This window comes from Dipodomys ordii, unplaced genomic scaffold (genome assembly GCF_000151885.1).
Source record: "Dipodomys ordii isolate 6190 unplaced genomic scaffold, Dord_2.0 Scaffold125, whole genome shotgun sequence".
Taxonomy (NCBI): domain Eukaryota; kingdom Metazoa; phylum Chordata; class Mammalia; order Rodentia; family Heteromyidae; genus Dipodomys; species Dipodomys ordii.
This window is the reverse complement of record NW_012267341.1, coordinates 3,597,293-3,611,013: the sequence shown is the minus strand read 5'-3', so window position 1 is coordinate 3,611,013 and position 13,721 is coordinate 3,597,293. Positions and strand designations below refer to the sequence as shown.

General features: G+C 48.0%; 1 protein-coding gene across 1 annotated transcript in view; it reads left to right on the top strand.

Annotated features, from left to right (window-relative positions):
• Nucleotides 1-13,721, top strand: part of Accsl (1-aminocyclopropane-1-carboxylate synthase homolog (Arabidopsis)(non-functional)-like) — a 60,888-nt gene that overhangs the window by 6,755 nt on the left and 40,412 nt on the right. The window contains exon 3 of the mRNA XM_013029968.1: nt 2,119-2,208. Coding sequence (XP_012885422.1) covers nt 2,119-2,208 — 90 coding nt within the window. The remainder of the gene's footprint in view (nt 1-2,118; nt 2,209-13,721) is intronic.

Below are 13,721 nucleotides of genomic sequence, written 5' to 3'. Positions count from 1 at the left end.
ATCCGGAGCAAATTCAGTTCCTGCCCTCAGGGGACATGTCTGGTGGGGAGGCCCTTGGCCAACAGGAACACAGAAGCACAAATAATGTGATTGTCCCCAATTACTGCCTGTGCTGAGAATCCCCAACTGCCTGCTCAGCATGACCCCTTCTACACTGCTAGCATATGGAACTTAGCTTGTGCAAGGCCCAGGGCCTGCTCATTCCGTCCTGCCCAGCCTCGTGAATGGCAGCCATGCAGCCATTCTGATTTCTCCCTCCCGCACGCCTGTGAGCTCTTCTGTCATCATCACCAACACTGCTGCTATCAGTTGGATGATATCATCATCTCTCATTCCAGCCACCGGCCTCCTGGCTGGTCTGATGGCAGCATCTCTGTCCATTCTACCACTGTTCACCCTTTCACTCAGAGTGAAAGGTCATCTTAAAACCATAACATTAGCCACCAGTACTCCTGCTTAGGATCTTCCCTGGCTCCACGGTTTTTTAAGAATAGGATCCAAGCTGAGTGCTGGTGGCTCATGTCTATAATTCTAGCTATTCAGGAGGCTAGGGTTTAGAGGATAGTGGTTCAAGTCCCTCTGGGGGAGAAAAGTCTGTGAGATTTTTTTTTTGTCTCCAATTAACCAACAAAAAAGCTAAAAGCTAGGCTGGAGGCATAGCTCTGGTGGTAGAGTACCAGCCTAGCAAGTGAGAGATTCTGAGTTTAAACCGCAGTAGATTCTCAGTTTGACACTCTGGTCACAATTCTTGTGTCAACTGGCTCTGGACAGCCCTATAAACTCCTCCGAGGGCTTTGTCATCTTCACTCACAGTGTAGCCATCCATGGTGTCCTGTGTTTGCGCACCTCAGGACCTTTGTACCTGCTGCCTTTGGCCACCTGAAAAATCTGTTTGCTAGAGCTTCTCTGGGGGTCATTCCTCCTCATTTTCTGGCCTAAATATCACCTAAATGAGCCCTCAGAGAGACAGTGAAGACCTCACCCACCAATCTACCCATCCTGTCCCTCTGTCAAATGCACGTCAAGCACGCTGGCTCCTGTCACCTGGCACACACGTTTGTCATCACACATGCCTTTGTTTGCTCATTTGTCTCCCAGGTCCTGGGACCTTGTCTGTAGGGTTCACTGTGTGAATTTCCTAGAGGTCAGCTAAGACATGGAATATTCCATCACCTCCCCATCACTAGAGGAGAAAGCAGGAGCTCCTTAGAAACTCCAGAGAAAGCATGACTCTGGAACACTACTAAATCAGTCCCTGATTGGCCTGCACACCAACTGTAGCCACCATATAGGCACAACAGGACTGGGACTAGTCCTTTCCTGGAAGCTGGTGTAATGAACACTGGGTTTCCCTGTCACCGCCTAGTGGGGGACACATCCAGCCCGACTTCTATTCCATCATCTACACAGCCATCCACTCAACCAGCAAGGATTTTGGTATTGCAAACCTGTCGGGAGCCAAAAGTTGAGTCTCTCAACATGATAGGCTTGACTATCTCACTGGAAGATCTTGAGGCTGAGTTTACAGAATCCGACCCTCATCCTGCCCTAAGCAAACATCCTGCAACTAACGACCACCCTTTCCCCCTGCCCTAAGCAAACATCCTGCAGCTGCTACGGCCAATGAAAAAGCTTCCTTCACGGCCAATGAAAAAGCTTCCTTATTCCAAGCATATAAATACCCCTGTGTGAAAAATAAAAATTTGCAGCTTGATCAGAATCCCTGTCTTGCTGTCATTCTTCGTGTCTCTTGTCCCTTCATTCCTTCTCGCTTAGGTTCACTGCCCTCGTTGACGTCCTGCGGGTCGGGACACAAACCCTCAGGAACCACGACCACTTTTTAGAGAGAACATGGCTAGTGCCAGAAGGAAGTTCGGATCTCAAGGGAAGGGAGACCCTGGGTTTTATATAAGCTGGTTACACAAAAAAAAAATAGGCATTAATCAGATATACAAAGGTCAGGCAGGCTGACGCCAACTTCTGACCAGGTGGGCAATTCCTTTCTAGTTGTGCAGGAATCACAACCCAACTGTTGCTACCCTTTCTGTTCTGTTATGGAAAGAATGCCTTGTCAGCTTCCCACTATCCATTCTGACTGCCCACCTTGTCTTCCCCCAGCCTACATTCCACCAACAGCCCCACCAGGCCACAATTCCACAACTGGTGGGGGCCAGCAAGTGGATGTTGAAAGTACCTTGGCCTACAAGGGTAACTTTTCTACTTCACAAGTACCTGCTGGGCTTTCTCAGAACCTAGAGTCAAAAGACCTGGGACTAACACAAATATGACTTCTTCCAGTCATTCATTGTGTAGTTTTTTTTAGGGGGTGGGTCTGTGAGCCTCTGTTTGTGCTTGTGTGAAATGTGGTGGGGACTAGACTAGGTTGGCTGATTTCTGGACTCCACGAGAAGGTGTTTGTGGGCAGGGCCTGCTTGATGTGCCCATCTCAGAGCTCTGGGGGAGGGGGGGAGCAGGCAGGGACAGGGAGGCTGGCACTGCTGTTTCTAGCAGAGGCCATGGTGTAAGGTTTCCCTTTGGCCTATGGTCAGTGGCCTGCCCCAGCTGGTATATGGGAATGGAAGAAAGCAGGGCAGGAAGTGGAATCTGGGTCACCCAGTCCACCAGGTCCCCAGCTCCCCCTCCTTTGGGCTCCCAAGCCCTGCCTCCCTGGGATATGAAGGTCACCCAGGCCAGGCCCAGAAACTGTTTTGTGGAAGGAGGAGGGTAGCGTGGAGCAGGAGATCTGGCCAACTTTCCAAAGTCAGCTTGAATCTCTTCCCCAGGGAACAAGGTCAAGAGACACAGGGTGCTGGAGCTGAAGGTCTAGGTGGGGTGGAATCCTGGCCGGAGCTGGGCTGAGGCTGGGCTGGGGTGAGAACAACAAGGGGTCTGTGGCAGATGGGACAGCCTTTCAGGAACTTCAAATGGATGGGGCTCCCTCAGTCTGCTGCAGGATGTTTCCAGAATCTCAAACAATCTTTGTGGAAACAGATTTTCCTCCCCAGAGTCAGATCTGCATCGTCACCCTCTTAGCCCCTCCCAACAAAACCAAACAGGATGGATGAATTCTTCTGAAACCCTGATTTCAGCAAGAATTTCTTCATAGTGTAGAGGCCTTTCTTACTCATAGACTTGTATCTTTCACTGAGAAGTCTCCTCTCTGCTTATAAAACTAATTTATACTAAAATATGAACAACTCCCCTTTGGCTTTGGCCTACCTCAGAGATTTGTGAAATTCTGAAACAAGGGGTCTATGTTATGACTCTGTTATAGTTCCAGCGCTAAGCTCAGGCAGGTGGACAGTAACAAAGATGACAGCAGTAACAAAAACAAATAGCAATCACCCAACAATTACTATTCTCTAAACGTCACATTCTCTGCCACGTGCTTTACATACACACTTCATCTAATTCTCACTCTACTGTCTTATCTCCATTTTAGAGAAGAGGAAACCAAGTCTCATGGAGGTTCGGTAACTTATCCAGTATCTCACACTGAATGGAGATGAAGCCAGTCCTGGGTCTTGAGCTCAGGACCTCATAGCTGGTTCTCTACCACTTGAGCCAGGCCTCAGGTATAGCTTTTTGCTGATTATTTGGAGATATTTGTCTGCCTGGACTGGCTTTGAACCGTGATGAGGAGAAGAGGAGCTGGGAGTCCTTTCTGTCTGTCCTACTGCTCCTATCTGACTGCTGAAAACGTCCAGAGCTCCAGGAAGCCCCGGTTTAGGGCAGGCCCATGAGGCCAAACTTTGGGAGCTCCATGTTGGCTCCCCATTTTCAGGAATCCTTTTGATTTTCCCTTGGCTCTGAGGCCTGTTCTCTAGGTTTGGATCATAGTACAGGGGGTTCAGCCATGTCTTTGCTGGTTTCATGGTCCTTTTCCCCATTAGGTGGTGTCTGGAAGCCCTGTGTGAGTAGCCCATAGTGAGGCCCACAGCCTCTGAACCCCACAGAGAAAGAGCTGTGGGGCCTATGTGCTTAGTCCCTGAACTAGCTAGGGTGTCGCAACCCATTCCCCCTGGTGGTTTCTGCAGTGATTCCCCTTCCAGAAGCCTGCCCCAGTCAACCCTGCCTTCATGTACCTCTTCCGGTTAGGGTCCGTGGGATCTGGGATGCCGGCCCCTCTTGCTCTGACTTGCCCAGTGGGAAGATGGTTGATACAGACTCCACTGCCTCCCCTTCCCACAAGGGCTGCCATCCCTAGACCCCAGTTCTTACCTCTCTCTTCTCCTCTCTTCCTCATCCAAAGCATTGTACATGGCTTTTCTTCTTCCTTTTTCTCCTTTCACCTCTTTCCCTTTTCCTCCCCTTCCTGTCTTCCTGCCTGTGGGATTTCAGGAAGGACTTGAAGCCCTTCATTTCCTCTGATTAGACCACTGGGGTTGGAGTGGCCTACATCCACCAGACCTGGTGCCAAGTGTGTTTTTTCAGTTCCAGCAGGGGTATTGGAGCTCTGAAGTTTTCAGCAGTCAGATAGGAGCAGGAGGACAGACAGGAAGGACTCCCAGCTCCTCTTCTCCTCATTATGGTTCAAAGCCAGTCTAGGCAGACAAATATCTCCAAATAACCAGCAAAAAGCCACACATGAGGCTTAGCTCAAGTGGTAGAGAACCAGCTATGAGAGAAAAAAACTGAGTGGCGAGGTCCTGAGCTCAAGACCAGGACTGGCTTCAACTCAGTTCAGAATGCCACCCACCTTGTCAGCAGAGCACAGGAGCCAAGGCCCCTGAGGCCGGGGTGATAAAGTCCTCCATCCGCCACTGAGAGATGAGGTTGCCATCAGGGACAGTTGAAGGAAGAAGCCTGGGAGTGCAGAAAGAGCCCTGGATTAGGGACCAGGAGCTGAATTTCAGTTTTGTCTCCAGGTACCAACACTGTATGTGTGGAATGACTGCATGAAGCACAGGCTGATGTCCTGGCTGGCTTCCTTACCTCAGATGTGGTCCTCCAGCACCCCAGCCTCAGGCCTAACAGAGAGGAATCCCCGGGCAGATAGCGTCCCTGACTTCAAGGCAGTTCTGATGACTGGATTTCCAGGTCTCCGTGTGAATTCTGGGTCATAGTGGCAGGTCCCCAGTTGATTGCAGTAGATGTCCAGGAGAGGGTGGGAGGGGGGCAGAGGCTGGGTTTGTACCTAACACAAACCAGGGCCACCCCTTTGAGGCCCATCTAGAATGTCCAACCCCTGCTTCCCTAGCGCGTCTCACCAAACTTCCTCTCACTGTGACACTCACAGGCAGCCACAAGCAGGGGTGATGGTACTAATGACTGGCCATCCATGGTGAGTCACAGACTTGGTGTCTTTGGGGGGGCTTTGCTAAGATTAAGTGCACTCCAAAGACCGCAGACCCATGCTGGCTCCAGGTGACAGGCCAGCCAGTCTTGCTGCCAAGCCACAAGGCGTATGGGGATAGATGGCTTAGCACTAAACTCCTATCAATACAGTTTGACTACATCCCCAGCTGCGTGGCCTTAGGCAAGCCACTTGACTTCTCTGAACTTCCATGAACTTATCTGTGTGATACCCGTGGTCCTTGCCTTGCAATGATGCTGTAACAGTTCAGAGGAGATGACTGCAAATCAGGCAGGGGAAGGTACTGGGTGAATGGTGGGCAGCCTGCTTGGCTCAGGCCTCCACAGACAGTGGGCGCCCATCCACACACAGGCCCTCCCCTCCCCCTGCCTCTCTTCCGGCAGATGGTGGGAGCTGGGAAATGCTGCAGAGCTGAACGGCTCCTGGTCTATTTTGAGAAGCCTCCTGTTTCCTTTCCTGCCTGGGCCATGTGGTGGCTGAGGGTCTCTGCTCACAGGATGAGCTCAAAGAGCCCAACCTTGCCCTTCCTCTGCCCCTCACTCTTGGCCCTTCCTTCTTTGGGACCTGAGCTCTGTGAGCCTCCATCTCTAGGCTCCCAGGCTTTACCCAAGGTGGAGGTCAGCCACCCAAATGGAATTTGGGATTGAGAGGGTGAGGTAGGCTGGTTGCTTCTCTGCAGTATCGAGAAATGGAATGTGGAGGTAGGCTGGCACTGACTCCTTGTTGCTCTGGGCTAACCCCTGTTCTCTCAGAGCCCTCTTGTGTAGAGCTTGCTCTCCGGGGTGTCCAGTGCTCCAGCCACCAGGCTGTACTTAGCAATATACAGGGGTAGTGGGTACATGGGGGTGGGGGTGGGTATCTTCATGCCACATACATTTTGTTCCAGAGCCACCACAGAGAGACAAGGCCACCCAGAATGCTGACCCTGCCCGAAGGTCAGGCAGTCCCCTGGCTTGCAGCCTGGTGTATTTGAGTTCTAGGTCAAGAAGGGAAGTGGAAGGAGGCCTCTAAGTTCTCAGTTGCCATCTCAGGGACCTGGGAGCCTCCCTTGTCCCTCTCTGCAAGAGTTCTCATCCACCTTTGAGCCTCACCTCCATCCTTACAAGATCTGTGACCTTTCATTTACTCACTTGTGAAAAAGGAAGAGGCACCCACTTCATGGGCGTGGGCAGAAGACACTCAGGGCGCTCTACCACTTGAGCCACAGCTCCACTTCTGGTGTTTTTAATGGTTAACAGGAGATGAGTCTTTCTTGCCCTGGTCCACTTTGAACTGTAATCTTCAGATCTCAATTTCCTGAGTAGCTAGGATTACAGGTGTGAGCCACCAGCACCTGGCTTGTCAGTCATTTAAAAATGCCAGTAACTCCACGAGTGAAAACCTCGTGCCTTCATCGCATCCTAAAGGCCCCACCTCCTTAGGCTGTCACATTTCTGATTAAGTTTCCACATGTGTGTTACATGGATGCAGATAGCTGTGGTGATCAGTGAACGATGTGATCAATGTTGGAGATTCCTGCTCCACTGAAAAGGGGCCCCTCCAGGTGCTATCTTCCTGACGGCTGGAGCCCGTGTGACCTGAGTGCCAGTGCATGCTAGTTAACCAGGGCTGCAGTAACAAATAGACCGCAGAACGCACAATTGGTTCAAACACAATACCAAAACAGGGATTCCCAGCACAAGGTTGTTCCTTCTGAAACTGCTGATCTGGCACTCTGTATGTGTGAATCTGACCTGACTGTTCTTTACTCAGTGACTCAGAGTCCTGGCTCTCTCCATTTTGTGGCCCCATTATTACTCTTAGGTGGTTGCCATCTGCATCTGGCTGGCAGAAAGAGCAAGCTGGATTGTGGAGAAGGCACAGCTGCTCTTAAAGCCTGGGCTCTGAAATGGTACACAGCCCATTTTACTCATCTCTCATTGGCTCCCGCTGATCACATGCCACATCTAAGAGCAAGGAAGGGCTGGAAGATAGTGCCTAGCTGAAATGTCCTGGAAGAAGATGGTCAAGTTTGCACTGATCATTTGTATGCACTGATTATAATATGGTGGCTCCTGGGCCACAGGGCAGAGGGCTGAGCAACTGGCCTGGGGGCCCTTATTCTCTAGGCATTAGTGGATGGGAACTACATGAGCAGTTCATGTCTCTAGCTCTTTCTGGCTCACAGAAAGCAGAAAGAGAAAGATAGAGAGTGGAGAAGGAGGAGGAGGAGAGGAGAGGTACCATGACCATTAGCATGGGTGGTTGGGTTCCTCTATACAGCCTATGAGATTGGGTAGGTCAGTCACTCTTTCCAGGGGCCTGATGAGGGTGCTCTTGGGGTCTGGGGCATGGTTTTGTAGCATCTATTGCCAGGAGTAGGTTGTAACAACCTGGCCAGCTGCCTAGAGAAGGCTCTGTGGCCCTCGCACCATTTAGACAGTTGTTACTATACCGATTTGCTAGGTGCTCCCAGCTGTGATCTGAAAGAGCCCTTTCAAAGCCGAGCCTCCCTTGCTCCACGCTTGCAGCCATTAGAAGCAGAAGCCAGACCTCTGGCTGCCCCTAGCTGGGGTGAGCCTTCCCGCTCACCCCTCTTCCTGCCCCACACCAGAGCTGAGAATCCCGGAAACCTAAGCAAAACAGATCCTTACTGACGCTGATATTCAGTGGGTAGATTCCAAGACTGCTACAGATTCCGGGACATAGAAGGACTGTCCTGTGTCCTGCCTAGCCTCTGTGCCACTGGGGACTCCCTCAGGACAGTGCTCCTCAGAGTTAGACTGCTCCAGGCTTCCAGACTCAAGAGGTTGACAGGAACCACAACTGTCAACGGCTCCCAAGTGATTCTCCTACTGCTGATCCAGGGACCACCACTGAAGTGAGGGGGCAGACAACTGTTTTTAAATATCTGAGTCAAGATGCTTTATTTTACTAGTCTAATAATATCTAGTCTAATAATTTATTTTCTCTGTTACTGGGGCTTGGGAAGTGGTGGGAACTTTGGAAGGTGAGGCTTGGGGTGGGCCTTTGAAAGTGATATCTGATCTCTCTGTCTCACTCTCTGTCTCTGTCTGTCTCTGTCTCTCTTCTTTCTTGGCTGTCACAAAATGGTCAACTTTGCACCTTTCTTCCCTGCTCATCATGATGCTCTGTCTTACCATGGCCAAGAAACAGTGGAGCTAGCGGCTATAGACTGAAACCACGACCAAAATACATCCTCATGCTGTTCAGGTCAAGTGTTTTGTCACAGTCACAAAATCCTGACTAACACAAAAGTCAAATAATGTTGAAATGCCCATGACTGTAGTATGTATGACTTTCACTATATTTCTTCTCTGTACATAGAGCTGTATGTGTGTACATAACTATTTCAGTTTAGTGAATGAGATAGTCCCTGAATTTTTGATGATTTGACCTGCAGCATTTTGACCTTACAACAATATGAAAGCAACATGCCTTCACTAGAAATTGTACGTACTTCAAATTTGAATTTGCTATTTTTTTCTGTGGTAGCAGTATGGAAGTATGATCCTCTCCCATTGGTGGGAAGAGATAGCAATCCAAAGCCCCCAGACAACCAACCCAAAATACGTGACATTCGACAGTGCACTGTGTTGCTAAGCTATGATGCTTTGTGGGTTAAGTTGGATTGGATGCATCTTTTTATGGAGTGATATCTTTATCTTAGCATGGGTTTATCAAGATGAAATCTATTCTTAAACAGGGCCCTTATAGATTCTAATGCATCTGTATAGTGCAAAACTCTCCTCGAGGGAAGGAGAATGGCTTATGTAAAGTGGACAGGCAACCCCCAGCCAGCGTCCTGACTCCTAGTCAAGTACTAGGCAGAGGATATGTAACCTCTGTTTAGAGCCTGCTGTATGTAGGCAGCTGAGCTGGGTATTATGGGACTAAGGAGGGTGCTATTAGCTCCCCACCCCCTTTTTTGTCAGTGGCGGGGATCAACCTTTGGGCCTGGGCCCTGTCCCTCAGCTCTTCAGCTCAAGGTTAGCACTCTACCACTTGAGCCACAGCGCCAGTTCTGGTTTTCTGAGTTTATTGGTTTATTGGAGATAAGAGTCTCATGGACTTTCCTTCCTGGGCTGGCTTTGAACCACAATCCTCAGATCTCAGCTTCCTGAGTAGTTAGGATTACAGGTGTGAGCTATCGGCACCTAGTTAGGCCCATTTTTTTTCAATAAGAATTCTGTGTTCAAGAAAGTTCAATGACCTGTCCAGTAGGTTAGACATACAGCTGTTAGATTGTTGAACTGGGATTCTAAGACTCTGATTCTAATGCTGCTTTTTAAAAAAATCAGTTCTGACTCCATAGTGAAGGAAGACATCATCTTTGACTTCTGTTTTCCTCAAGAAGTTGACAGTTAACACATACTCAAGCCACACATGAAGCCCTGGGAAGACAGACACCAGAAATGACTTAGTATCCATCCTTAGTAGTGTCTGTCCTACTGTAGAAGACAGAGGGAAAGAGTTCACTGCAGTGGTGTTGATGTTCCAAGTAGGAGAAAGAACAAGGTGGGGGTTTAGATGTCCCAGGAAACTGCTTTGACCTGTGGTTGAGGGCAGAAAGGTTAGGATGGAGATAGGGAAGATATGTAGTCATTTGGTTCCTTAGGAGACAGGAAGCATAGGATTCTGAATCCAAGGAAACATATGCTAAGTAAACTGGGAGCCGTGCAATGCATTAGAGGAAGAAAGAGACCAGAGAGGAAGAGAGAATAAGCAGGAGAGGGAATTGAGCTAGGCTGCAGAAGGCCCAAATGACTGTGGGAAATCATGGGTGGAGGGTTGAATAGTGTCTCCTTAAAAAGACGTTGATGATGTTTTAACAACCAAGAACCTCAGAATGTGACCTTAATTTGAAAGTAGTGTCTTTGTAGATGATAAAATGAAATATAATGAAGTATAATGTAACTCAACATAATTTGTACCCTTCCAAAGGAAAATGTGGATGTAGAGGTGTACAAGAGAGATGACCATGTGAAGACACAAGGAGAATGTCATCTACAATCCAAAGCATCCTGAGACCATCAGAAGATGGGGAAGAGGCCCAGGCCCTCATAAGAGACCAAGGCTACTGCTGGCATCTTGATCTTGGACTTCCAGCCTGCAAGATGGTGAGCAAACACATTTATGTTATTTAAGTCCTCGGCTTGAGGATCCTTTGTTTAATTGGTGACAGGAAATTGATACACTGTGGATGGCTTTTAGCAGAAGAATGACATGACTAAGTTTGGTGTTCTTTGATGATGTGGAATGGAGAATGACCTGGAAGGATAAAGATAAAGCTAGGGGCTACCTGTTAGGAGGAGATGGCCACATTCTGGTAGCTTTATGATAATGATGGGGAAGACAGAGATTGAGGAAAGTGGACAGATGTGGGAAATGTGAAGAAAATAGAATTTATAGGCTGTGTCAAGGATGAATCCTGATTCTGTCTTCTGCCAAGGGGTGATTGGCTGTGGCATCTCTGAGGTGAGGATGTCTAGGCCAAGGCTGAGGAGTAAAGATTGTGAGTTTGTGACTGAATTTAGTGTACTTTAAGGCATACAATGGGGCACAGGTTCTGTCCTCCAGGGGGAAGTTAGATTGGAGAGAAAGTGTTGGACTTTATTCCAGATGTTTCTAGAAACTTCTTCCCTTGAGACTCAGTTGAGGCAGCTTGGATAGTCCACGGAAGGGAGACTCTCCTTTCTACAGTGGTGCAGTGTTTCATAAACCCTACGAACTTCTATATTTTTTTCCTTTTTGTAAAAAAATCCACATATTTTAGTGTACAAGGGGGATTTCATTATGACTTGTTGTGTGTGTGTGTGTGTGTGTGTGTGTGTGTGTGTGTGTGTGTGTGTGTGCGCCAGAACCTGTGCCTGGGTGCTGAGCTTTTGTGCTCGAAGCTAGCACTCTACCACTTGAGCCACAACTCCACCTCTGGCTTTTTTTTTTTTGAGTGGTTAATTGGAGATAAGAGTCTCATGGACTTTCCTGCCTAGGCTGGCTTCAAATCTTGATCCTCAGATCTCAGCCTCCTGAGTAGCTAGAATTACAGGTATAAACCACCAGCCGCCTCCTTCCCTTCCTGCGCATGTACACAGTGTATCCTGATCAACATCACCCCCTCTATCACTCTTTCTTATGCTATTCTATCTTAAAACAGCTTCAATTATATTCATCCTCATTCAATTTCCTTGTTAGCTTTCCTCACTCCTGGGGGTACCCACCCTCCTATCAGAACCTGTTTTATTTTCCTGTTAATCATATTTTTAAATATGTGTTAATGGCCCCAATTAATTATGGTATTTCAGATGTGCATGTGGTATATTTTGCTCAGGATAACCCTCTCTATTGCTTTATCTTCCTTCTGCCTCTCCAATCCCCCCACCTCCACTCATCAACAGCTTTCATTGAGGTTTCTTAGGCCAACTTTACATGTAGTTGAAGTGTACTGTTTTCTTTTGCCAGTCCTGGGATTTGAACTCAGGGCTTAGGCGCTGTCCCTGAGCTCTTTTGCTCAAGGCTAGCACTCTACCATGTGAGCCATAGCTCCAACTTTTCTGCTGCTTAATTGGAGATAAGAGTCTTTTGGACTTTTCCTGCCCTGGCTGACTTTGAATCATGATCCTCAGATCTCAACCTCCTGAGTAGCTAGGATTATAGGCGTGAGCCACCAGTGTCCAGCTTCCCTTTCCCCTTTGCCTCATTCTCCTACATAGTCCCATCGTAAGAATCATATCCTCTGTGTACTTTAAAATCATCTTTAGATTACTTAGAACGTCTAACAAAATGGAAATGTTCATGTAAATAGGTATCACATTGTATTTGGAGGGGTTAGCCAGGGCCTTGTCTACAAGGGCTCACTAAACACAGGTGTTTTCCAACAGCATCACTGTCATATACAACATTCAACAAAATGCTGAAATGTCAATGTAGCCTGAAAAGTTCAGCTGACAGGACTTAGATTCTTTTCTGAACTCCAGGTTGTTCTTTCCCTTTCCTTTCCCTGGGTCAATGTGGTTCCCTTCCCCCTCCTTCTCCTGCTTCTCCCCATCACGAAGGAACCAGCACCTTTCTGGCTGGTTCTACCAGAACGAGGTGGGCACATCCCTGGGGTCTTGCTGGACTGTAGTCCTGTGGGTTCTGATAGGCCCTGGCTCATCAGGCACTGAATCATTTGCTTTCTCATGAATTCATTCATCATGATTAGTTGATGCCTTTTACCTTGACATGTGTGGTTTCTGAGTTATACAGACCGAGGTTTAAATCCTGGTTTTACTATTACCTGTGGGAGGACAGAAAGTTCTTTACCCTCTCTGTACCTCAGTTTCTTCATCTTCTCAATGTGGCTACTGATAACTTGACCCAACATGTTATGAAATTGGTATGTAAAGTGCCAAAGACACAGTGATGGTCTTAGTACATGTTTAGTAATGAAAGTCAACTTTTACTGTATTCATTCTCTAACGCTGTGTAACCTAGTGACTTAAAACAACATACTTACCTGGTGTGGGTGGCTCACACCTGTAATCCTAGTTACTCAGGAGGCTGAGATCTGAGGATTGAGGTTCAAAGTCAACCCCAGGCAGGAAATTCTGTGAGATTCTTATCTCCAATTAGCCACCAAACAGCCAGATGGGAAGGTGTGGTAAAACACTAGCCTTGAGCACAAAACCTCAGGGATGATGCCCAGGCACTGAGTTCAAGCACTAGGACTGGCAAAGAAACAAACAACCCTCCCCACAAAAAACAGAACAAAAACAAAACCCCAAACCTGATTATCTCAGTCTCTATGTGTTAAGAATATTAGTTGCTTCAGGGTATCTCAAAAACTGCAGTCAAGGGCTGGGGGCATGGCTGAAATAGTACAGTGCTTGTCTAGCAAGTGTAGGTCCCTGAGATCATACTCTACCTCTGCATAAACAAACAGTGACCAAGATGCCTTCTGGGGTTGAGGTCTCAGCTGAAGGCTAGATGGAGAAGGATCTGCTTCTAAGCTCATTTGGGTGCTGATGGAATATAGTTTTTGACAGTTTGGGGACTCAGCCTAAGCTCGCCACTGGTTATTGGCTAGAGGCCACCCTCAACTCCTTCTCACTTGGGCTGCTCTAGGACTAAATGAGCTTCATGGAAGCTAGAAGGGAGAATCTGCCATGGAGTGACCTCATCACACAAGTGACCTGCTGTCCCTTTGTTAGCTTCTGCAGAGAAGCAAGCGACCATGTCCAGTCTACATGAAAGAGGGAGGAATTATGGAAAGCACTAGTAACTGAATATTTTTTATTCAAAGAATGGAGTGTGGATTATTCAAACCTTCATTAAGACCTTGTTTTGTGCAGGGCTCTGTCCTGGGAATGCGGCCCACAGAGATGAATATGGAAGAGCCTTGTCCTCAAAGAACTCATAGACC